Source organism: Globicephala melas, chromosome 3 (assembly GCF_963455315.2).
Source record: "Globicephala melas chromosome 3, mGloMel1.2, whole genome shotgun sequence".
In the NCBI taxonomy this organism is placed as follows: domain Eukaryota; kingdom Metazoa; phylum Chordata; class Mammalia; order Artiodactyla; family Delphinidae; genus Globicephala; species Globicephala melas.
This window is the reverse complement of record NC_083316.1, coordinates 27877462-27903483: the sequence shown is the minus strand read 5'-3', so window position 1 is coordinate 27903483 and position 26022 is coordinate 27877462. Positions and strand designations below refer to the sequence as shown.

Genomic DNA, 26022 nt, shown 5'->3' with positions numbered 1-26022 from the left:
CATGGCATGAATTTAACAGAGGAAGCACTGTTGCCCATTTAACATTTTCAGAATTCCATAATTGATACAAATGTAATAAATATTAGGTTTCTTGTCTATGCAATGTAAATCCAATAATTATTTGAACAGATATGGAAAATTTCACTCTTGAATAGGCACATTTCTAGTATCTATCATTCGTGTATCCCCTGGGTCCATGTGTTCCAGTAGAATGGGGCAGAGGAAAGACAAGGAAAGTACGGATTAAAAGCCATTTGCAGCAACATGGGTGTACCTAGAGATTGTCATACTGAGTGAAGTAAGTCAGACAGAGAAATATCGTATGATATCACTTATATGTGGAATCTAAAAAAAATGATACAAATGAACTTATTTACAAAAGGGAAACAGACTCACAGACTTAGAGAAAGAACTTATGGTTGCCAGGGGGGGAAGGGGGAGGGGGGAGAGATAGTTAGGGAGTTTGGGATTGACATGTATTATGTAACAACCTAAATGGGAAAATAATTTGAAAAAGAATGGATACATGTATATGTATAACTGAATCACTATGCTGTACACCTGAAACTATCACAACATTGTTAATCAGCTATACTCCAATATAAAATAAAAAGTAAAAAAAAATAACCAATTAAAAGAGGAAGATAAAGGTTTTTTTTAGGGATTTTTCCCTACTGTGGTGGAAAACATAGTAAAATGTTTTAAAGCTGTATTTCCAATTCTAAAAAATGAGCTCTACCATGAGTTCTTTATGAGCAAGCCAAGTTTACCTGCTGGGAGGGGACCCCAGTTAAGAGTCAACCATATTCAGCAAGCTCTGTATTTATTGAAGTAATGATAGCCACCACTAACTGGGTGTCTTCTGTGTGCTTGGCACGGGGCTGGGTGATTTCCTAGACATTTTACTTCATTTGATCCTGATAACAACCACCAAGAAGGGTTTTGTTAGTTCCATTTTCTGATGAGGAAGCTGAGGTTTTGAGAAGTTGTGGAACTTGCCCATAGAGGGTGAAGGCACCAGCGAGGGGGAGGACCCCCTGACCAGCCTGGGAAGGGCTGGCAAGGCAGGGAGAGCATCTACAGGTGATGTATGTTCTTTACTTCCTTCTCAGGTTGTGCAGATGACATTTAGGTGGGGCAAAGAAACTGAATGAGTTGGATCATTCTGTGCAATCTGGTTGTGTTAATTTCCTCCAACCTGACTTTGGGCTGTGGGGCTAATAGAGACCTGGATTGTCATTTTGGTCTTGTTAGGCTAGATCTCTGTGAATCGGAAAGATACCCGCTTTTCTTCCATGGCTTGCTGCCCCAGGGTCCCATAACCAAGGCGGGCTTTTCAATTGCCTCTTTTGCATCCCGTTGCTATTCAGCTCCCCAGTACACAGTGCCTGGTCCTTCCCTGCAGAAAAGAAAATCAACCCAGCAAGGCAATCTCCAGCTTTTCTTTACACAAAGGATTCAAAACTTATTCCAAAAGCCAGCTGTTTTCAAGCACAGATAAGGAGGTTCTTCTGTTCCTGACTCAGTGTTAAAGGAAGGCTAAAAAAAGTGAATCTTCAAAAGGAAAGGTTGTCTGAAATTATGAGATGATGTGAGGCACTGCCAGCTGTAATTTCTCCCTCTCTTCTCCCCACACACAGACTTTCAGAAAGCTTTGGTTCCCTACATCGGATTAAAGGGTCTTTACTTCATGGGGTATTTGCTGTTTGGCCTGGGGACGGGCGTCATCGGGCTCTTCCCGAATGTCTACTCCAGCCTGGTCATGTGCACCTTGTTTGGCGTGATGTCCAGCACCCTGTACACCGTGCCTTTTAACCTCCTCACCGCATACCACCGTGAGCAGCAGGAAGAGCAGGTGTGTTGTTGAACCTCTGCACCGAGTGACGTCCGGACTCACCTGGAGGCTGGGGGAGCTTGCTAGGAAAATGTAGAGCAGAGCTGGAGAACAGGGCTTCTTGAAACAGCAGCACTAAGATGTCCAGCCAGATGTAACGATGGTCTAGCCAAGGCCTGACCACTTTTCCAGCCCACCCCCTCCTTACTCTGAAGCCCTGTGCACCTGGGAGCAGTCGGGCAGGTACCATTACTCCCATTAGTCAGATTAGGGAAGGTGAGGTTGGTAATGCTGAGAAACCAGCCCACAGTCACACAGAGACAAAGCAAGGGGAACTCTGGGCTCATGACATGTCCAGCATACCTGCAGTGTTTCTGGATGCCACAACGAGGGCCCAGGCCCTCAACCACTGCAGAGGTGCCTGGTGCAATTTCCGGGAGTTACTGGTTGAGCGACGTTTTCCTTGGAAGTCCGGGTTTTGGTAAGTCATGCCCTGTGTGCAGGGAGGAAAGCTGGTCGCAGGTGGTCATCTCACCAGCTGCCTCAAGGGAGGCCCTCCCCATCTCCATCTAGGAGCTCAAGCCAGAGGGCAAGACCCTATGCTGCCCTAAAAAAGCACTAGGTTTGGTATTTCTGCTCTAAGATTACCACGTTTTCTTATCCAGATATGCAACTTTTCCCCCTGAAAATAGGCTTACATTTCTTTAACTGTAAAAGTTAAAGAGATGGCTAGTAGCTTAATCCATCACAGTAGGAAACTGCAAAAACGCTGAACACGCGTCCATGTGACCGCAACGCTGGCCTTCTTTTTCATCATTTGATCTGGTAAACACAGCAGGAGAGAGTTGCACCGGGTGTTAAAACCTTTTAAACAAGAGTTGTAGCTGTCCTCTTCCCTGGCAGACATGGTCACTAATGTTTCAATGCATGGCAGGTGCTTTGCTGCTAAAGAGACAGCTATCATAAAGAACTATCCCTCCACGAGGGAGTTGGATGGTACTAGGCCCAAAACACAGAGGCTTTGGACTCAGAGAACCCTGGATTCAAATCCTGCCCCGCCCCCCTCTGACAGCTATGTGACACTGGGGATCTTACTCATTTATTTATTAAATATCACTCAAAATGAGTTCATGTTTAGATGGGATAATACAATCACGTTGTTCAACAGCCACAGTGATATACATGTACGTGTGCATCCCCTCCCTCGCCTCCCCACCCTGGGCTCCTACATGTAACCACTCCCATCAGGTCTTTGTCTATTTTTCCAGTATCTTTTAATGAAAATCCAGCGATTATGGATCCGTTTTCTTATTTTCCCTTTCTTATTCAAAGGATAATGTGCGTTTTCCTGCACAATGATTTTTTCTCATTTAAGGAATTATCATTCAAACTCTCAGAGCCTTAGTTTTCTAATCAATGAAGTGGGAATGATACACCCACCTTAGAGAGTTGTCGGAAAATTAAATGAAACCAGATAGTGTAGGTAATCCGCTTAGCATAATGCCTACCTGGCACCTGGCAAAGACTCAGAAAATGGTAGGTAGTAGTATTATTGTTATCACGGGGCTAATGATTATGATATGTGCATCGAGGGAGGTGGTAAGAGTGAAATGAAGGAAGGTATGTGAAAGAGCCTTGCACAAGGCCTAGCACATATATGATACCCAATAAATGGCAATGTTATCAACCAATTCCGACCAAATATCAAACTAATCAAATATGAATCTACTAAGCAAAAAGCAACCGTATTTTGAAAGGTGGAATTGCTTTTTATGTTGCTCCCCCTACACATACCTGTGATTCAACATCCTTCTGAAAATGTTTGAACCGTAACCACTAGGGAAGAGGAGGAATGGGAGACTTATTGAGCTTCTACCGCATTGTATTTATTGACTTGTTGATTTATTGAAGAGATAATTTTGCGTTCTTAACCATTTAACTCCCATAGGTGTGAACGGTGGAATTTAAGACTTCGTGGCAGGTGGGGAAGAAAGGTGCAGGCCGGGGGGTGGAGCTTGAATCAGGAGTTGATAAACTGTCTTCTGGGCCGAACGTGGTCTGACACCTGCTTTTCTGTACAGTCTGTCGTGTACAGACACGACAGGAATTCTAGGAATTCTCTGACAATTTTAAAATGAGTTTTAAAACATAACTGGAAGGATAATATTTGTGACAGGGGAAACTTACATGAAAGTCAAATACCCGTGTCATAGAATTCTGTTGGAAGGCCACCTGGTTTACGTTCTGCGGCTGCTTTTGCACTGCAGCAGCAGAGTGGTGTAGTTGCAGCTGAGATCAACGACCCACAAGCTGCAAGTATTTATTACCTGGATTTTTAGAGAAGAAGTTTGCTTGCTGCCTTCTGCCCTGAAGGACAGTTGGTGCAGATCAAACGCTGTTCCTGTGCTTCCCTTGCAGAGGCAGCAGGCCCGGTGCGGGGGCCCGGACGGCAGCGTGAGAGGGCAGGGCGTGGACTGCGCCGCCCTCACCTGCATGGTGCAGCTGGCTCAGATCCTGGTTGGAGGCGGCCTGGGCCTTCTGGTCAACATGGCCGGGAGCGTCGTCGTCGTGGTGATCACAGCCTCTGCGGTGTCACTGATTGGCTGTTGTTTTGTGGCTCTCTTTGTTAGATATATGGATTAGGTCAATAAAGAGACATCGTTCCTAATCCCAGACACAGTGGAGCACACGGCAGGAGATCGATCTTTTCTTTAGCTCTGCACTGTTTGTATCTGCCCATGGGATGCCGCGTGTTACGACTTCAGCTGCGGTGATCTGCCCACTCCTCACTCTCAGCCAGCCCTCTGCACATCCGTTTCCCTATTTCAGGCATCATTTGTCTTAGGAGAGACTGGGCTATGCCTCCATTCACTGGGGGCAAAGGGCAAGTGTGGGTGACGGCACCTCCCCGGGCCTTTCTCCCTCCGTCTCAGTGCAGCGGAATGGAGAGGCAGGGTCTGTTTTCCACAGGGCATTTCAGGCCTTGACGAAACCTGAGAAGCAGACTAGCACGTCCCTGTGATGCTGGGATTTATGCTGTGATGTGATTTTTTTTTAAAACCTGCTGTCCATGTATAGTTGGCGGGGGGGAATAATATTTTTCGTCAAATTCACTGTAACTCAAAATATTGCCAATGATTTATTTAAAGATATTAATTCAGTCATCTTTAATTCATATTTAACTCGTTCATAATTCGTGCTAATTTATAATATCCCTGACAAGTCTGCTTGAACATCTCATGCTGGAGGATTTGCTACTTTTGAAAGAGCTCATCTTATTGACACAGTAAAAATCTTTCTCTCCAGTCTGCACTTTTGTTCCAGCCGCTGGAGTCTCTATGGAAGCCTTTCAAAGAACTGCCTTCCATTTCTCTTCTCCAAGTGAAGCCGTTTTCTCAGCCAGAGGTCAGCATGGTTTAATAGAGAGACCATGAGTTTTAGAGCCGGGCTGGTTTGGGATCCTGGCTTTGCTGCTCCCCAGCAAACTACAGACCCACCCAAGCCACACTCGTTCATCTGCACATTTGGGGTAATAATTCCTACCCCAGAGAGTTGTGACCATTTGTAATAACGTTAACACTTACGGAGTGCTTACCACCATTCTCAGCGTTTAACCTGTGTTAACACAGCAATCTTGAGAGAGGCTGCTGTTACTGATCTCCATTTTACAGATGAGGAAACTGAGACAGAGAGGCATTACAGAACTCGTCTGAAGCTATACAACTCCTAAGTGGCAGAGCTGGGCCTCGACCCCAGGCACTCCGGCTCTGCTGTTTCCGGTAAGAGCAGCGCTTGGGCTGACAGTTGGTCTGCACTAGAAAAATGACAGCCATTGTCACTATTTTTGAAGGCTCACCGTCCTGCTCTCCCAGACCTCGATCCTTCCATCCCCAGCCTTTCATAAGTGTTTGTCTGAATAACACCGGATGTGCCTGAGTGGTGCGGAATGATTTGCCCCCAAGTGTTTACAAGTTAAAAAAATGTTTGTGGTTCTTCCTCCTGCCTCATCTTAGAGTCTGATAGTGTAGTCGTTGCCTCAGGTGAATTTCTAGCTTATCAAAACCTCCCATGTTCGAAGGGAATTTGGAGAAAGGAAACGAGCTGCTCTGAGAGCAGGAACGTGGGGATTTGGGCTGTTCTCTGGTTTTTCTCTTGTGTAGCAGGATGGATGGTGTGGTAGAGTGGCCAGGCCCCTGCAGGGTCAGCTCATTTGGGGGTAGGGGTTCCGAGAAGAGGAACCGTGCTCTGGGGGTTCTTTGGGTTCTCTTTCGCAAAACTGCCGGGGGCAAAAGGGGTGCAGGCCCACTCCCAACTTCTGCTTTCCGGGGCCCGGGGTGAGAACGCTGATGAAGGCCCCTCCCTCCTCCCCCCACCCTTAGTGCCACCCAGCACTGTGAGGGCCCTTGTGTGCACCTGGGCACCTGCATACCCACAGCCTTCCCAACCCCTCCAGCCTCGACCACACCTTCAAACAGCCGCCCTCAGCCTCCCCTCGCACCTAAGTGTGCAGAGGCTCAGCGGTGTTGTTCACCTTCCGAAGGACAGGACCGCCGGAGCCCTTGTAGACTCAGGGCCACTCAGATGGGGAATTCTGACGTCTTGGGCACCGGAGCATAATCTAGAAGGTGTGGGTGTGGAGTTCAGGCTCCAGGCGGCTCTGGATTCCTTGCCATGTGGGAAGGGGTCCAGGTGGGAGGGGAGGACAGAGCAGTGCCCCCTAATAATTAGAGCCAGGGCAGGGGTCCTGGCTGCCCGGGTCTGAGGGGAGTACCAGAGAGTACCAGCCGAAGGGCAGGGCCAGATCCACTGTCACCGCGTGGCAGCCTCCCTCTCCTTCCCAGTTGCTCCAGTGGTCTCAGGCTAGGGCTGTATTCTCTCACACTCACTCTCCTCTCACCACTTGTGGGCTTCCAGGCTGCTGCAGTTCTCTTGGTTGCCTCCGTTTTGTTTTACGAACCTGATCTCTGCTGCTCTTGGGTCGTGGCTAGGGCAGTGCTAGCGTGTGTGGGGCGGCACGTCGGGGGCACCCCTGTGGATCTGGGCACTTCTGGTTTGTGTGTGGGGGGGAGGTGAGGGGAAGGAAGGCAGCGACTTACACCGCAGCGGTCACCCCTTCCTGCCTCCTGCAAGACACACATCTTGCTTATCCAGCAACAGGCTCTCTGGGCTCCCACAGTTTATCCCATTTTCTCCAGATTAACTTTTTCCAGACCGGGCTGAGCTTTCTCCTCAGAGCTGAGTGTGCTATTGCTTCACTTAACAACCTCTGAGCCCTGCTTTCCTCCTCTCCACAGCGGCACTTATTTTCTGCCCCCCAACCGGGTCCCCCTGCCTTCTACTAGTGTATTCACTCCCAAATGAAGTTACCACATTCACATGCAAAAATATTCCATCTTCCCCAGTCTTCCTTCCTCCCTCTCCGCCTCACGTTATCCATCTGAGCAGAGCAGGGTCATGACTGACTTAGAGGAGTGACCGGGGAGAACACCTGCCCCCAACCCCACAGTGTGGGTGAAGCCAGGGCTTCCAGGACCCCACGTGACACAGCACCCAGCATTACGAAAGAAACAGCACCCAGCCGCCTCTCCTGCTTCACCTACCTCTTCTTGACCTCTGCAAGCTGTGGAAATGGAATTGTGTGCTGAGTTCAGTGTTTATTTCCTGATCATTTCTCCAAGGACTGCTCAGGTGATTAAAGATTTTGAAATGAATGACTGGGTGAGCTGGGAGGGTGAGCTACAGCCGAGGGTCCTCTTACCTGGACCCCCCAAGAAGTCAAGAGTAGTCATCTCTGACCAACAACAGGGCATCAGGGCCTGGTCTTTATTACAGGGGAAGCTCTTTGCAGATGGAACACTGGATGGGTTATGGGATGAAGAAGGGAGCTAGAGCACACAGCCTCTCTCTCTCTCTCTCTCTCTCTCTCACTCACACACACACACACACACACACACAGAGTCACACTCAAATATTCAAATACTTTACTCCCTTAACTTCATTGAAGTTTGAATGAGTGAATAGAACCCAGTTTCAAAATCCTTTAACCACCTTTGGGAACCTAAGTACTTGTTCTTAGTGTACCAATGACATATCCTCTCTGAGACAAAAATGTCTCATTCCCAGACAAATAAAGCAAGTATAGGGATATCTACATTCTTCACAGAAATCCTAGGAAATCCTGCAGGAGAAAGGGAAGCCACACGGCTTTGCTTCCCTCCCCCACCATGCACCTGGCATTCCAACCTCAAAGCCTTCCATCACTGCATTTCCTCAGCTTCAGACACCCTCTCTCTGTGCCCACTCCCCCGTCTCACCTGCCAGATCTGCCCATCTAAAGTGTACCTATCTTCCTAGGTCCATGTCAAATACTGCTTTCCCCCAGGAGAATCCAGCTTTCCAGCCCTGTGTTCCTATAGACAGCACTTCCTTTTAGCCCTTACTATGACATTCAACTCACTGTCCCATGACTCATTTGCCTTGTGTACATGGCGCTGTCCCCTTCTAAAGGTCAGGAACGTGTTTGTGATCCCAGCACTCAGGATAGAGCTAGGCACACAACACGCATTCATAAAATAAATTGCTGATGTCCACTGGATTTGACCATTTCCTTGTTGATGCTTTTGTCCTTGTGACAGACAGAAATCTTGGTCTTTGCTCCCTCTAGCCGTGTTCTCAGGAGTCCTCGGGTTTGGGTGGGGACGAGGTGACTCGTTTCATAGAGTTTTTTCACGAAGTCCTTGCCCACAGCCCCTTCTGTTTTTCTAGTGCCCAGAAGCATACACTTCAACATATTTCCCCCCAAATCCTGGGCTACCCACACATTATTCTATCGTCAAAATTGAAAAGGCAAGTTGCTTTAATAAAGAGAATCTCTCTGTAAATGTCTAATACCAGCGTTACACGTAGATACACTACCATGCTACTATTTGTTCTTTGTGGGTGTTTACTTGTTCATTTATTTTGTATTTTGGAGACATGGAGGGCTTACAGTTCAATTTTTATTAGCCCATGGGTCCTCAATATCAATATCAGTAAGTTTTCTTTCTAAAGGGCAAAGAGAGACTGATGTGACTACTTTTAAAGAAAAGCATTTTTCTGTTTTCTGAAAAAGGTAACTTCTCAAGGCTACTCAGGATTGAGGATGCGAGGCAGCTTTTGTTTTTGTGGCAAGGCCTGAGGGTTTGCACTGTGTGTGTTAACAGGAAGCAGGGCCGGGGACGCTGGGGCCGTGCAGTTCACGTTTGGAGCCTTAAATCTCAGACGCTACTGGGAATTGCCAACAAAATCACAAAAGGATTGACAGTTCGAGAGGCTATTTAAGCAGACATGTTTGTATAATGATTATTTATGGTATTAAATAAGCACACCAGTAGGTGCCTACATTACCTGTGTTTTGATCCCAAACTAGGTCGCCAAAGAGAACAACCGTAGCACCTCGGTCAAAACTGGCAGCTGGATGGGTAGATTGTTCGATCCCCACTCTGAGCAGCCTCAGGAAAGGACTACTGTGCCGTGACCGGAACGGAATTGTTATGAGAAACGTGTCACCCTTCAGATGGTCCCATACACTGGGGCTTAAGGAAGAATTCATCACGCATGTCAACGTGCTGACCACTCCTTAGAATGAATGGAACTTGGTTAAGGTAGAGTCCTGCGGGAATTCTGACTCCCTGCCTTCTCTCCTCAATGTTATGAACAATAAGAAACCCCACACCTGAAATCCTGGCGATCCCCTCAAAACAGACTCTTGGTACTCTTTTCCCTTTAGGACAGATTTTACCGGAGTCTCCCATTCCCCTTCCCACCCCACAACCCCCCCTTGAAAGATCAGACGCCAGCTTCCAGGAATTTGGGTTTCAGGAACCACCTTTCTACAGCATCTCTTAATCTTCCATCTAAGCCAACGAAAAACGCGGCCGAACGATCCCCCTACTTGCTGGCCCAGAGCCTCAATCAAACCGGCATTCCGATTGCCAAAGAGTGAAGGGGGAGAGGCTGCAGGGGAGTCCCCAGTCCCAGTAGCCTGTCTACTCAGACCTGTTCAAGTTGCTCCTGGGCACAGCTCACTTGCAGCGCGCAGACCCGAACGCAAGGAGTGTCTCCAGGTACCCACACGGCTCTCAGGGGAACCCAGACGCCCAGCTTCCAGCGCGCGGCGCAGTCGCTGCTGGGGGACCCAGAGAGCCCCCTTTCTCCTTTAGGGGTCGTAGCCTGAAGAGGTCTCTCTATTCAGCCCCTCGAACTGCACTGCGTCCGCTCCCTCCCGCAGAGACTCCACTCCCCCGCGAAGGGGCTCTCACACGCACGCCGGAGGGTTTTGGTCTCGGCGACCTATGAGCGCAGAGGCCATGCAGGGTCTCAGTCGGGCTCCGCGTGTGTCCGCTCTCCCCATCCCAAGTGACAAACCATACGCGCCACGGGAGGTGGCTCTCTCGCGGTGCATTTCCCCTGAGGGCGGACCAAGATAGTCACTCCTTCCTTCTAACTCCGAAGAAGTTTCTTGGTCCCATACTCTAGGCTCTCCGCCCAGCCAAGCAGCAAATCAGGCCTTCGCGCCTGGGCAGCCCCGGAGCCAAGGTGCAAAGGTTTTGTGAGTGGCTTACCCGACTGGGTGCACCTTGAGGACCCCTTCAAGAGCTGGGGCGGGGGTGGGTAGTCGCTGAAATAAGTGCGCTCAGTTGTCTGAGCACCACTTGGCTGAGGCCCTCTTCCTTGTCCCCGAACTGCTTTACATTCCTGATGCCTTTCTCGGCTTCTGGGCGTCCCACACAGCCCAGCGCTGACAGCATAAGGAGAGGAAGGGGTGTGTGTGGAGACAAGGGGGACGGAGGCTGGTGGCTTGGTCCATTGAGGCTGGTCTCGGCCACTTTGCCACCTTCCTCTCTCCACCTGGGTTCGCAGCCTCCCCTCGCCGGAGAAGGTCCCCTGGCCACTTCGTAGGCTGCTCTTTTGTGTTTCTCTCTCTCCTCGTCCCTCCTACCTCTTGATCCGGGGGCCCCCAGCATCCTCTAATCCGCTCTACTCTTTTCCGCCGAGGGAAGGCCACTTGGCAGTTCCTGCGTACCCCGGGCCTCAGCCTGCGTCAGTAGGCGGAGCTGCTGGGCAGCAGGTCGTAGCGCCCCTCGCTGTAGACCACCACGCCGGGCGGAGAGTAGAGCATGTCGGGCTCCGCGGCCTGGTGGAGAGGCGCCAGGGCCTGCCGGTCTGGTCCTCGGGCTCCGGCTTGGTGGCGGCGGAGAAAGGACGCATTGCTAGTGAGAGAAGGCGACGCGAGGCGACGCAGTAGATTCTCGAGCGCATTGCGGAACTCGCGGCGCACGAGGCAGTAGAGGATGGGCTTGAGGCAGCTGCTGGAGTGCGCCCCGCACACGCTCACCGGGAGCGCGTATACCTGGCACAGGAAGTACTCTCGGCTGAAGGGCACCGCGTTGAACTTGATGAGGATGTTCCAGGTGGTGAGTGCCTGATTAGGCAACCAGCACAGGAAGAAGGATAGGACCACGACGGTCACTGATTTGGTGGCCTTGGAGCGTCTCCGGGCGCTGGCTCTGGCCAGGCCTCCCCCGGCTGCTGAGGCTCCTACTTCGGTCCCTGCCACGCGGTGGTCGGAGATGAAGCGCACCAGCAGCTGATAGCACAGGCTGATGATGCCCAGCGGCGGCAAGAAGCCCAGCAGCACCTTCTGCAAGTGGTAGAGGCCCAGCTAGGACTGCCTGTCGCGGCCTAGCAACTTGTCCGGGAAGTGCACCAGGCACAACTCCTCGCCCATCACCTTGATCGTGGTGGAGAAGATGGCTTTGGGCAGCGAGGCCAGCGCAGATCAACACGCGCAGTGCTTTGGCCGAGAAGCGGCAGCTGTCCCCCAGGCTCCGGCCGCAGCAGTCACCCCCGCCGTGCCCTCGGGTTCGGTGGCTCTTAAGAGCCAAGGCCACCGAGTGGCAGCGCGCCACGCTCGTGGAGGTGAGAAAGAAGACGCTGGCGTACATGTTCATGGACGTCACTGTGGATACGATCTTCCACGTGGCCTTGCCAAAAGGCCATCTGAAGTCGAGGGAGTTTTCCACAGCTCAGAAGGGCAGGGTGAGCACGAACTGCATGTCCGTCAGCACCAGCTTGGTGACGAAGAGGTTGATGGAGGACTTGCGCCAGCCCTGCTTACTCTTCATCAGGTAGAGCGCCAGGAGGTTGCCCGTCAGCCCCAACGCGCAAACCGCCCAGTGCACCACGCTGATGAGGATCCTCACCCGCGCCTGGGTGTCCGCGCTCTCTGCCCCGCCGCCGCCCGGGGGATGCCCTGGCGCCGCGCCGGCTGGCAAATCTAGCCCCAGCTCCCACGACAAGTCCTGGAGCTGCAGGGACGCGTTGCCGCTAGTGTTGGTCGCCTGCAGAAGGTCCGGCATCAGACTGAAGAGTTCTGCGAGCTCGTCCCCGCCAGCCACTTTATTCATGGTGGCTTTCGCGGCTGCAGCGGCCACTTGCCTGCGCAGGTGCCTCTAGGTCAGGTTTCGGGAGATAAGCCTTAAGGGAGTCCAGCTCTCCCGGGGTTCCGGCGTGCCTGGGGGTTTTCAAAGCAGCCGCGGAAGAGAGCGCCTAGGACCAGGGCGCCAGGCGCGTCCCCGGCGAGCGGAGCTTGGCCTTGGGCGCGGGAGTTGCGCGGAGCGTCTGTTCTGAAGGGGAATTCGAGAGCCTAGGAGCACAGTATCTAAGGCGAGCGGTCGGAGTCTAGAGGTTCTCCGGACAAGGTGGCAGTCTCCGGGTCCCTACTGTAAGAGTCAGACTTTGCCCCCTGCGTTTCCCGCTGTCACTTGGTCACTAGCGCATACCCGCCCTGCCGCTCAAGGCCGCTATTGGGGGCCCTCTCCTCTTTCAAATACCTTTGTCGGTTTCCTCGGCAGTTGCGTGGACGAGGCTTCTGAACAGAGTTCTGTCTACCTCGCTCTGACTCTCTGCAGGGCTTTCGATGCTGCCCTCGCAGCTTCGCGTCTCCGTCTCTCCGCTGTTGTCAGCTCCCAGGGAATTGCCAGCAGCGTTCCCGCGAGTTGCATCCCCACCCGCCAAACCGAGGCCGCGGGCTCCCAAGGAGCCTGCGTAACCCCCGCGCCGTGAGAGGGGGCGCTTTCCGAGGTGCTGAACTTCGCCGCGCCCGCCGCGGGGGAGCGGGGAGAGGTGCGCGGCAGGAAGAGCCCAGCGGCCAATTTCCCTTTTCCTCTTCAGCTTCAAAAGGAAATGGTCGTAACCCTTTATTTTCCTATGTTGCTGGAGAAAGTCGGCTTTGATTTGCGATCGCTTTTCCTTTCTTATTCTCAAACATAACTATTAGAATTTTTTCTTTCTCACTCCCAAATGCAAAATCTTCTGCCAATTTTTCTTTTCTTTTCTTTTTTTGCAGTATGCGGGCCTCTCACTGTTGTGGCCTCTCCCGTTGCGGAGCACAGGCTCCGGACGCGCAGGCTCAGCGGCCATGGCTCACGGGCCCAGCCGCTCCGCAGCATGTGGGATCTTCCCGGACCGGGGCAAGAACCCATGTTCCCTGCATCTGCAGGCGGACTCTCAACCACTGCGCCACCAGCGAAGCCCCCATTTTTCTTTTTAAAAGCAATGATAGTGGCCTCTTTTTTCCTGCCCAGACCTTAAATCAGATGAGGGCTCTTCCTGAATACACAAACGCCAGCTCCACTTCCCCTTATTAATTAGCTGACCACTTTAATTGGTGTCTGTGACTGTCAGGATTTTCAAAGCGTCTTCACATAACAAATCTCTGGGTTCATGTGTTGCCCTCTGCTTTGGTGTATTCTGAGAACTGAAGCGAAGCAGAGCACGTAATTGGTGTGCCGACTTTACAGACATTAGATGTTTAGCTCTCAGCCCAGAGCTCTTCAACAGATTGTTTACTCATATACAACCACACTCTACCTTGATGCAGTTGGAATAGAGGATTTCATAAGGCTGTTTTTTGGCCACCAGCCCCCCATTTCCACTACTATTATAATCAGAACTCTTAACCAGTGATTTTTTTTTTTTTCCAGACCGGTGGAAGTAAATTCTAAGGAATCTTTTAAGTTCCTTTGGGCAACGGGAACCAATATAAACCATTTGAATTACTTCTTAAATTGAAGTTTATTTAAATGTCAGATCAACCGCTCTGGTGTAAAATGTACATTTCTTAGGATAAACTTAAGAAATTTGAAATGTTTTCCTCACTGTCCGGGACTAAACTGAAACAAAAGTATCTTACGCGTAACTGTCCTCACTCTTGCAGAGCTCGTGACTTTACTTACAGAGATAAAGAGTTTGCGCCTTGAAAGCAGAGGTGATAGAAAAAGCATAGTGAAAAAGAAACCGCGGTACCCAAAACATGTGAAGGGAAACGGAAACAAGCTTGATTCCCAAGCGGGAACACAGTTCCGGAGAACACGCTTCACGGTAGTCTCTGGTCTACTCCGTTTACCCGCTAGAGGGCGCCAAGGCTTTAATCAAAACCAAAACCAAACCAAACCACTTCCTTTGAGAAGTTCTGATCTGGAGAAACTCAGCTCTGCGCGGAACCGATACACAGGTCGCTTCTGTTTACATCTCTTATCCCTGCTTTAGTAGCCTCATCTTCAAGTTTACTTTTCACTCAAATTTTTACTAGCTCTTTCTCCATCAGATTTTTATTTCTCCTTTATTTAAAAAAAGTTTAAAAAATATTTCAAGGTGCTGTTGCAAAACAAGGAAGCTTAGGGCACGCCCCGAAAGCCTTTTGCCTTGGTTTCCTAGTAGGTACGTGGGAGGACTTGTGGTTTTCAAATATTCTGAGGCTAGGTGCTGAGCAGGTGATACCTGAGTCAGCTGGGGAGCTTGATTATATTTCAATATAAGTCGCTGCTCTCCTCCCAGCCCCATGCGGCCACAGAGATTCTGATTCTCAGTGGAGTCAGAAAGGGGCTCAACAATCTACATTTTAAAAACATTCTTCCAGGTGATACTAATTTTCCCCCAAGTTTGGGAACATCTGGATTAACTTTTATTCCTTTTCTGTCTCTCCATGTGAAAAAATTTAAGTCCCAAAGAAATATTAATGTCCACTGGTGGTTGATCACATACGAGGATTGGAAGCAAAGGAAGAGAAGGGGGTCTCAACAGGTTTCCTTAAAATCACATTTAGGCCCAATAGTGATATTTTCTTCACTGTAGGACAGGGGGGACCATGAGCTCCTGAGGTCTGCCAGGCCTTGAGTACTTGGCAGCAGGACTCAGACTGAGCCCCTAGGAGAGGCTCTTCCCAAGTGTGACTCCCAGAGAATGCTGCCAGAGTGCTTCCGGGCCTAGAAGGCTCTTCATTTCCAAGTCTGTTCTCTGAAAATGAAGCACACGTGTGAGCAGGAATTTATAGCATCACTTAATTAAGTCTGCGTCATGGAAGGAAAAAATCCCTTTTCAAATAAGTTCTTTTTCAGTATGACCTTAAGATATTTTAGACCATTTTTCTTAAAGGCAAGGGCCATGTTTTTCTCAACCAGCATCTAAAATATTCAAAGAGAGAGGCTTATCAGTCATGGTCAAATATCATTTAGGTATACTGTTAAAATATTACCAAAATCTTACCATATAAATTCCTAACGTAAAATTTGGAAAATTGACAATGTTGTCAAATTGTATGTTGATCCATAAGGATCAACCTTATGGAAAAATTAAAAGAGGGGCTTTTTTAGTTGGTTTTAACCCAGCTGTTACCCCTCCTCCTGCCCCATTAATCTAATTGTGTGTCAAGTTTTATTACTGAGGATCCACACTTGTCAGTCTGTTTTCCCAAGTTAGTACCTTTGCTAACAATGTTCTTGTGCAAGTTCTTCCTCTATTGTCATCTCTCTCTTCCCCCACTTCAACATATTTCGATGTTACTTACACTGTTTAATATTACTGGCCAAAGGTTACTGTCTGGGGGGAAGCTTTCTGAATTCTCCGAGAAATAGGTATTGATCGTTTCCCCTCTTGATTATCACAGAACCCTCTATCAGCACACCTGTTAAGACATGCCTCCCTATCAAGAAGTGCTGTGGCTCTTTCTGAATATGTCTCATCTTGTTTAAGAGTGTCAGCCTGGCAGGGCAGAGCGTGTATCATCATCATTGTTGTTTGCCCTTAGTGCTGGGCTCAGACTTTTCACATGTATGGGCACAGGACACACTTATTGATTGGACTCTGCATTCAGATGCAATCTTCCTACTAAGGCAATTCCTTCAAAGGTAACTTACAAGTTTCCCCTAACTATCTACTCCTATAGAATATCCAAGTCTAACTCCAGGGAATTGATTTATTTTAAAAACCTTTCATTTTTACCTAAGCTAGACCTCCATCTATAAAGCCACCTGCACATTAAAACCACTTAAAAATATTGATGCCCAGTGCCGACCTTACACCAATAAAATGGGAATCATTTGTTAAGAGTAAGATATGTGGTTCCATAGGGCTTATTATAAAAAATTGCAGCTCCCCTACAGCTGGACCATCCATATTTCTTTTGCACAGAGGCACATTCGAATCTTTTAACCGATTCTTTTGCTATATACTGCATAACTCTGGTTGAAATACTTATATTGGTATTTTATTTTTTCATTGTAGGCATTAATAGTTTACTCCCTACCATGGAAGGTGAAAGTTTAGCTTTTTTCTCACACATCCTCTCCTTCCACTTCTCCCAACATTCTGACACCACCCCCAGTTTATTTATATTGTACTTTTGAAAGATCCGTCCCCAGCATTTTCACTGTAATGACTATGTAAACGTTAACAACTGAGCCATATATAGTATATGATTGTTATTCTTTTCTTTCACAACTTTTTGTCTCCATTGGAATTAATAATTATCTTTGTTACTAAGGTAGGAAAGACCAAGTAGAAGCTACTAGAACTGCTTCTACCTACCAAAATAGTAAACCAAAACCATACCACCCCCCTGAAGAAATCTTGGAGGAATAAGTGTTATCATCAAGGATTTCAAAGACGCAGAGGTGGCAGTGAAGCAGCAGCTATTTCCATTTAGGACAACAGGCACTGCTGCATCTTGCCCACATTTTCAGTGATCTGCTGGCTCAATTCTTCGGCGTTGGGCAGCATCTGGGGTCACAGCTCCTGCAATGCCCACCAGATCTCTTCCTTCAACTTTTTTGAGTCATCAGCCAGCCACATATGCAGCTCCACGCCAAAAGGTGTCATCTTCTCCTGCAGGCCTCTCACTGGCGATATCGGAGGCAGTGAGAGAGAGACGTGGACCCAAGTTTGTTTTCATGGGTTCCAGAAGAAGAATATTTGTTTTAAAAAGGAAGACAGCAGGGTAATATGTCTGGAGGTGGTTGAAAGTCCTCTTACTCCAGCTCCAAAGACTAGTTGGCCAACAGATTTAGGTAGGTTGTTCCAGCAGGTGAAGAGCAAAGAACCAAAGTTGACCCTGGGTGGGAGACCATGCTGGAAGGAATGGCACACGATGAGACCAGGACGAGCAAGTGTCAGATCACACAGAGCCTAGGAGACCATGATTGAGAGTTTGGATTTCATTCGAAACTCAAGAGCAAGCTACTGGAGGGATCTAAGTAGGTTTAGAGATGCTGTTGGTGCCTTGCCCATCTCCCCTCCTTACATACCATTTCCCTAGTTGCCAACTTGACCTTCAGATACCAGCTCCTGTGACTCTTTCCCAGTGGCCTTTCTCTGAAGCTGCTTTGCTTGTTTGTGGGGCTGCCTATAGGTGTTGCCTAAGGTGGACTTAATCTCCCACTCTCACCTCTCAGAGGAGCCTACAACAAATGACTGATGGAGGTTGGTGTATAGGTACCCCAGCTTCCTTGTCCCTTTGTCAGAGTAACTCTGATTATGTGTTTTAACTTATTCCCTAGAATTTAGAGATAAGCTTTAGCTGGCAGAGTGGCAACTTGTTTGACGATACATGCTTATTGGGTTTCTCCCGTTCCCTGTCACACTTAACTTTCAGTGTCTTCAGGGGCCTCCTTCCAAATAAACTACTTTCACTAGAATTTTTGGTTCTGGATCTGATTTGGGGAGAGTCCAAATCAGAACAGCAGGGGAATTATGCAATCCAATTCACACATTATAAAGACCATACTGATTGGTGAAACAGTTATAAGGCATGAAGGGTGCAAACTGGGAGCCTGGAAAAACACTACTGCAACAGTCTAGGTGGGAGATGGTGGCATCTTGCCTTAGTCGATTCAGGCTGCTATAACAAAAACACCGGAGACCAGGTAAAGGAAACAACAAACACTTATTTATTACAGTTCCAGATTCTGGGAAGTCCAAGATTAAGGCACTGGCAGATTTGGTGTCTGGTGAAGGCCTAGTTCATAGAAGGTCATCTTCTATTCTTCTATGCTGGGTCCTCCATTGCAGAAGGGGCAAGAGAATTTTCTGGGGTCTCTTCTATAAGGGCACTAATGCCATTCATGAAGGCTCTATCCTCATGACCCAATCTCCTCTCAGAGGTCCCACCTTCTAAAACCATTACATTGTGGGTTAGGATTTCAACCCATGAATTTTGATGGGACATAAACATTCAGTCCAGCTTAAGGGTGGTGACTGGGGAGGTGGAGAGAAGTCCTGACTTGAATTTTTATTTGGACAGTAGAATCACCAGGATGTGGTAATGATGATGGGTTGGAAGGGGTTAGAGGTGAGAGGAAAAGTAGTTTCCAATATGTAGTAGTTTCCAATCCTAGGTGGTTAACAGACATTTAGTGTGATGGAAAGACTGGAAAATGAAAAGACTTTGGTAGAAGATCAAGAGATTTCTTATGGACATATTGCCTTTTTGACCTCCAGTTGGAGAAGTCAAACAGGAAGTTGAAAACATGGGTATGTGGAGCTTGCAAAATAGGACTGGACTGATCTTTAAAGCTATAAGAACAGATGAAATCATTCAAGGAGAGAGAGCATAGAAAAGAAGACCTGAGCCAACATGTGGTACAGGAAAGTCAGTTTCTTAAAATGAAGTTTCTATGACTTTTTTTGGAGGAAGTTATCATAATGAACATTTTAATTTTATTATCTATTTTAAAAATTAGTTCTCTTGGAGAAAACTAGAACTATCATCACCAAGCTGAATCTGGATAATAGAGACAAATAGAAAATATTAAAAAGAAAAGTTGAGCATATGCTTACTAGGACTAAGACCTTGAAGAATGTGATAAATATTTTCACTAAATACAGAAAATATTGATATACCATTACCTGGGGTCCTTCACAGATCAAGAGAGGCCTGGGACTCCTCCAATATTTTCCTAAACCTCCTAATATAGATAAATATAGATACAGTTTACATAATGATATGTACTCTAATGAAAACATGCCAAAACAAATTACAAAATAATATTGTTATAATTTACATATTTACTATTTAAAAATTTGGTATTTTAATGTAAGTAAAGACTGAGTTGATGCAAAAGCCTAAGTTTGATGCCATTTGCGAGTGCAAGATCCAGATCTCCCCCGCTACTCCCTACACTCTTCCGTTCCCTCTGATGCCAACCACTGTGATAACTTTGGACCCAAAGAGGGAAGAACTCACCTTGGAGTGGGAATGATGTTTCTTTTCTTCCCTGATGTCCTCTTTGTCAATAAACAAACTTTGAACCATAGGCTGTAGAAGAGGAGGCATCATCTCCTCTCGGGCTGAGGCAATTGTAGGGCTGGACTTCAGGCTGGGTGGATGTCTGGGTGGGCTGGACTTCCCTGTGGAAGGAGTTGGGCTGAGATACTCAGATTATGAGCCTCAAAAGAGTAGCCAAGGCTAGTAGCAGGATAAGCAGTCCTCTGTGAAATTCCTTCTCCAAGTGTTTAGAGAAGAGCTGTTAAAAACCATCGCCTGGATTTAAGTGGGAATGAAAGAAGACATTTGAATTCATGCCTACAGTGGATTGGTGCCAGGAGAGAAAATTAGCCTGGAAAAGAGTTATAGGACTGTACATTGTGACCTGATTTTCCAAGGTCACGGGTGATTCATTTGAAGTTCACATTGTTGGCAGAAGGGGCTAAACAACCACCAGGCGGATTTGTGGAGTATTCAAGCATTCCTCCTGGATTCTTGTGGTTTCTTTGCAAGTGGAATACAAGGTAGGGATGGATTTTCCTTGGGATGGGGCTTAGAAAATGAGCACTGGAGATATAAATAAAAAGTATGACCTCAAGATGGTTTCTTCATACCAAAAGTATGGTTTCAAGATGTAACAATGAGGAAATATGTCTGGTAAAGATGTGGTAACATTCATTATGTGTAAGAGAGTCATTCTGCTGTGTTTTGAAACAAGTATAAAGACTGTCTGATGTTTCAGTACTTATAATCACAGAGATAATATACTGATGTGAAAAGTTGAGTAAACATATAAAGCTATAATCCAATTAATGTCACCTATAATTAACGGGTAAATAAAGTCTAGGATGTGAGTTTGGGGTAGTTTGTTCTGGGAAGATTTCTGCTGGGCAGAAGAACTTGAGCTGGATCTAGATCAGAGAACAGGAAATTACTCCCAGAGTCAGATTAGAGAGAAGATATATAATCAGAACTTTATAGAGTCTGGGATTCTACAAAGCAAAGTGTGTTTTCAGATAAGAGAGAGCAGAAAAGGATCCATCCTCTCGAGATCCCTTTGGAGTATGTACAGGCACCGCTCACTCTGCATTACTTCTTCTTAATCTGCAAGTATCACATCTTTCGTTCCACCGTAATTATAAATTGAGTTCTTACTATGTGCAATGCAATGTGTTAGGTGTTTGGACAATTAACAACAAAAACATCAATGACACAGTATGATTAATGATTGAAGTGATGATAACAATCACATGTCACATTTATTTGGATGCTGTTTTATTTTCCTAGGGTTTCTGTAACAAATTACCACAAACCAGGTGGCTTAAAACAACAGAAATGTATTATCTCACAGTTCTGGAGGCTAGAAGTCAGGGTGTTGGCAGAGTTGGTTTTTTCTGGAGGCTCCGAGAAGGAGACCATCCCATGCCTCTCTCCTAGCTTCTGAGGGGGTTGAAGGTAATTTCTTGTCTTGTAATTGCATCACTCTCATCTCTGTCTCAGTCTTCAGATGGCATTCTCCTCTCCGTGTCTATCTTTGTGTCTCTATTTTATCTCCTTATAAGGGCACTAGTCATTGAATTAGGGTCCACTCTAATCCAGGATGACCTCATTCTAATTACTTTCATCTGCAAAGACCCTATGTCCAAACAAGATCACATTCACAGGAATCAGGGGCTAGGATTTGAACATATCTTTTTTGGGGACACAATTCTACCCACTACAGATAACAACCGTGTGCACTGTGCCAAAGGTTCTGCATTATCTCACCCAATGCTCACAATGGGTGAGGTTGATACTATTGCTATCCCAAATCTGATTTCCAGACTTTTATCCCCAGAACTCCAGAGTTGTAAATTCAACTGCTGCTTGACATTTCTACATGGTTTCTGATTTTCCTTCAGTTTTCTCAATCTTAGTAAATGGCATTACTATTCACTTAACTGTTCAAGCTTAAAATCCAAGAGTAATTCTTAATTTCTCATTTTCCCATAAAACCAGTCTAACCCAATTTAGTAGGTCCTGTTATCCTGTTCTCAAGAACAGAAACAAAAACCCTGAAGACCAAAAAATTCCTGAATTGATCTCCTTCTTCCCATTTATTCACTTCTCTCTGCATGAGTTATCTCTTCCGAGATAATGATTTATGCTGAAACTTTATGGCTTAAAAAAACAAACATTGGGCTTCCCTGGTGGCACAGTGGTTGAGAATCCACCTGCCGATGCAGGGGACACAGGTTCGTGCCCCGGTCCGGGAAGACCCCACATGCAGCGGAGCGGCTGGGCCTGTGAGCCATGGCTGCTGAGCCTGCGCGTCTGGAACCTGTGCTCCGCAACGGGAGAGGCCACAACAGTGAGAGGCCCACGTTACCGCAAAACAAAACAAAACAAAACAAAACATTATTCCACAGTTTGTGTAGGTCAGGAATCCAAGTGCAGCATAGTGTCATTGGCTCAAGGTCTCTCCTGAGGTTTCAGTTAAGGTATCAGTGGGGCTGTGGTTTTATCTGAAAGCATGAGTGCTAGGGAGAGGGATTTGCCTTTAAGCTCACTCACACGCTTGCTGGCAGATCTTCAACTTTCACCATGTGGGATTCTCCGCAGGGCTGCTTCACATTACTGCAGCTGATTTCCACCAGGGTGACTGATGAGGGAGGCTAGAGAGGGGGAGAGAGGAAGAGAGAGGGAACCCAGCATGAAAGCTGGGGTCTTTTTAGAATGAAACAACAGAAGAGACATGCCCACCACTTCTGCTATATTCTATTCTTTAGAGGCAAGTCAGTAAATCAAGTTCACACTCAAGGAGACGGGAGTTATACAAGAGTATGATTACTAGGAAGCAGGGGTCGTTGAGACTATCTTAAAGGCTGATTACTACAACAGGGCAGGTGCTCACAATATCCAGCAGAAAACAAGAGTTGAAGGGCTACTCAGCTGAGCAGATATTTCAAGAGCCACAAGGTGCTGGGGCAACAGAGATTGAAGTTCAAGCCTGATAAAGTGGAGGAGAATAGGTAAATAGTCCAGGCTTTCAGTCAAAACCCCAGAAGAGGCACATCGGTTTTTGTTTTTTGTTTTTTGTTTTGCGGTGCGCGGGCCTCTCACTGCTGCGGCCTCTCCCGCTGCGGAGCACAGGCTCCGGACGCGCAGGCTCAGCGGCCATGGCTCACGGGCCCAGCCGCTCCGCGGCATGTGGGATCCTCCCGGACCGGGGCACGAACCCGCGTCCCCCGCATCAGCAGGTGGACTCTCAACCACTGCGCCACCAGGAAAGCCCAGGAGGCACATCTTAACGGTAAGTTCTACACTCTATTCTCACCAACCAGAAAATATATACTTTATTCAACTATATACAGAGCACTCACCAAAATAGGCCATATGCTGGGCCAAAATCAAGGTTCAACAAATTTCAAACGATTGAAATCATGCAGAACATGTATTTATTTTAAACAGCTTTATTGGAGTATAATTGCTTTACAATGGTGTGTTAGTTTCTGCTTTATAACAAAGTGAATCATCTGTACATATACATATATCTCCATATCTCCTCCCTCTTGCGTCTCCCTCCCACCCTCCCTATCCCACCCCTCTAGGTGGTCACAAAACACCGAGCTGATCTCCCTGTGCTATGCGGCTACTTCCCACTAGCTATCGATTTTACATCTGGTAGTGTATATATGTCCATGCCACTCTCTCACTTCGTTCCAGCTTACCCTTACCCCTCCCCATGTCCTCAAGTCCATTCTCTATGTCTGAGTCTTTCTTCCTGTCCTGCCCCTAGATTCTTCAGAACTATATATATATATATATATATTAGATTCCATATATATGTGTTAGCGTATAGTATTTGTTTTTCTCTTTCTGACTTACTTCACTCTGTATGACAGACTCTAGGTCCATCCACCTCACTACAAATAACTCAGTTCCGTTTCTTTTTATGGCTGACTAATATTCCATTGCATATATGTGCCACATCTTCTTTATCCATTCATCTGTCAGTGGACACTTAGGTTGCTTCCATATCCTGGCTACTGTAAACAGAGCTGCAATGAGCATTGTGGTACAAGACTCTTTTTGAATTATGGCTTCTCAAGGTATATGCCCAGTAGTGGGATTGCTGGGTCGCATGGTAGTTCTATTTTTAGTTTTTTAAGGAACCTCCATAGTGGCTGTATCAATTTGCATTCCCACCAACAGTGCAAGAGGGTTCCATTTTCTCCACACCCTCTCCAGCATTTGTTGTATGTAGATTTTCTGATGATGCCCATTCTAACTGGTGTGAGGTGATACCTCATTGTAGTTTCGATTTGCATTTCTCTAATGGTTAATGATGTTGAGCATTCTTTCATGTGTTTGTTGGCAATCTGTATATCTTCTTTGGAGAAATGCCTATGTAGGTCTTCTGCCCATTTTTGGATTGCATTGTTTGTTTTTTTGATATTCAGCTGCATGAGCTGCTTGTAAACTTTGGAGATTAATCCCTTGTCAGTTGCTTCATTTACAAATATTTTCTCCCATTCTGAGGGTTGTCTTTTGGTCTTGTTTATGGTTTCCTTTGCTGTGCAAAAGCTTTTACGTTTCATTAGGTCACATTTGTTTATTTTTGTTTTTATTTCCATTACTCTAGGAGGTGGGTCAAAAAGGATCTTGCTGTGATTTATGTCATAGAGTGTTCTGCCTATGTTTTCCTCTAAGAGTTTCATTGTGTCTGGCCTTACACTTAGGTCTTTAATCCATTTTGAATTTATTTTTGTGTATGGTGTTAGGGAGTGTTCTAATTTCATTCTTTTACATGTAGCTGTCCAGTTTTCCCAGCACCACTTATTGAAGAGGCTGTCTTTTCTCCATTGTATATTCTTGCCTCCTTTATCAAAGATAAGGTGACCATGGGCTTATCTCTGGGCTTTCTATCCTGTTCCATTCATCTATATTTCCGTTTTTGTGCCAGTACCATACTGTCTTGATTACTGTAGCTTTGTAGTATAATCTGAAGTCCAGGAGCCTGATTCTTGCAGCTCAATTTTTCTTTCTCAAGATTGTTTTGGCTATTTGGGGTCTTTTGTGTTTCCATTAAAATTGTGAAATTTTTTGTTCTAGCTCTGTGAAAAATACCATTCATAGTTTGATAGGGATTGCATTGACTCTGTAGATTGCTTTGGGTAGTATAGTCATTTTCACAATGTTGATTCTTCCAATCCAAGAATATGGTATATCTCTCCATCTGTTTGTATCATCTTTATTTCTTTCATCAGTGTCTTATAGTTTTCTGCATACAGGTCTTTTGTTTCCTTAGGTAGGTTTATTCCTAGGTATTTTATTCTTTTTGTTGCAATGGTAAATGGAAGTGTTTCCTTAATTTCTCTTTCAGATTTTTCATTATTGTGTAGGAATCCAAGAGATTTCTGTGCACTAATTTTGTATCCTGCTACTTTACCAAATTCATTGATTAGCTCTAGTAGTTTTCTGGTAGCATCTTTAGGATTCTCTACGTATAGTATCATGTAATCTGCAAACAGTGACAGCTTTACTTCTTCTTTTCTGATTTGGATTCATTTTATTTCTTTTCCTTCTCTGATTGCTGAGGCTAAAACTTCCAAAATTTTCTTGAATAATAATGGTGAGAGTGGACAACCTTGTCTTATTCCTGATCTTAGAGGAAATAGTTTCAGTTTTTCACATTGAGAACAGTGTTGGCTGTGGGTTTGTCATATATGGCCTTTATTATGTTGAGGAACGTTCACTCTATGCCTACTTTCTGGAGGGTTTTTATCATAACTGGGTGTTGAATTTTGTCGAACACTTTTTCTGCATCTATTAAGATGATCATATGGTTTTGTCCTTCAGTGTGTTAATATGGTTTATCACATTGATTGATTTGCATATATTGAAGAATCCTTGCATTCTGGGATAAACCCCACTTGATCATGGTGTATAACCCTTTTAATGTGCTGTTGGATTCTGTTTGCTAATATTTTGTTGAGGATTTTTGCATCTATGTTCATCAGTGATATTGGCCTGGAGTTTCCTTTCTTTGTGACATCTTTGTCTGGTTTTGGTATCAGGGTGATGGTGGTCTTGTAGAATGAGTTTGAGAGTGTTTCTCTCTCTGCTATATTTCAGAAGAGTTTGAGGATAGGTGTTAGCTCTTCTCTAAATATTTGATAGAATTCACTTGTGAAGCCATCTGGTCCTGGGCTTCTGTTTGTTGGAAGATTTTTAATCATAGTCTCAATTTCAGTACTTGTGATTGGTCTGTTTATATTTTCTATTTCTTCCTGGTTCAGTCTTGGAAGGTTTTGTTTTATAAGAATTTGTCCATTTCTTCCAGGTTGTCCATTTTATTGGCATAGAGTTGCTTGTAGTAATCTTTCATGATCTTTTGTATTTCTGCAGTGTCAGTTGTTACTTCTCCTTTTTCATTTCTACTTCTATTGATTTGAGTCTTCTCCCTTTTTTTCTTGATGAGTCTGGCTAATGGTTTATCAATTATGTTTATCTTCTCACAGAACCAGATTTTATTTTTTTGATCTTTGCTATTGTTTCCTTCATTTCTTTTTCATTATTTCTGCTCTGATCCTTATGATTTCTTTCCTTCTTCTAACTTTGGGTT

At 46.2% G+C, this 26022-nt stretch overlaps 2 protein-coding genes across 2 annotated transcripts in view; one reads left to right on the top strand and one right to left on the bottom strand.

Moving 5' to 3' along the window:
• SLC45A2 (solute carrier family 45 member 2) overlaps positions 1-1867 on the top strand; it is a 29321-nt gene extending 27454 nt beyond the window's left edge. The window contains exon 6 of the mRNA XM_030843611.2: positions 1641-1867. Coding sequence (XP_030699471.2) covers positions 1641-1867 — 227 coding nt within the window. The remainder of the gene's footprint in view (positions 1-1640) is intronic.
• Positions 1868-8672: 6805 nt separating this feature from the next.
• On the bottom strand, positions 8673-20834 carry RXFP3 (relaxin family peptide receptor 3). Its single transcript, XM_060295497.1, is given in 7 exon segments — positions 8673-11038; positions 11041-11083; positions 11085-11652; positions 11654-12327; positions 12767-13048; positions 19395-19558; positions 20765-20834. Coding segments are annotated over 7 exon segments (1923 nt in total). The 3' UTR covers positions 8673-10916.
• Positions 20835-26022: the final 5188 nt, after the last annotated feature.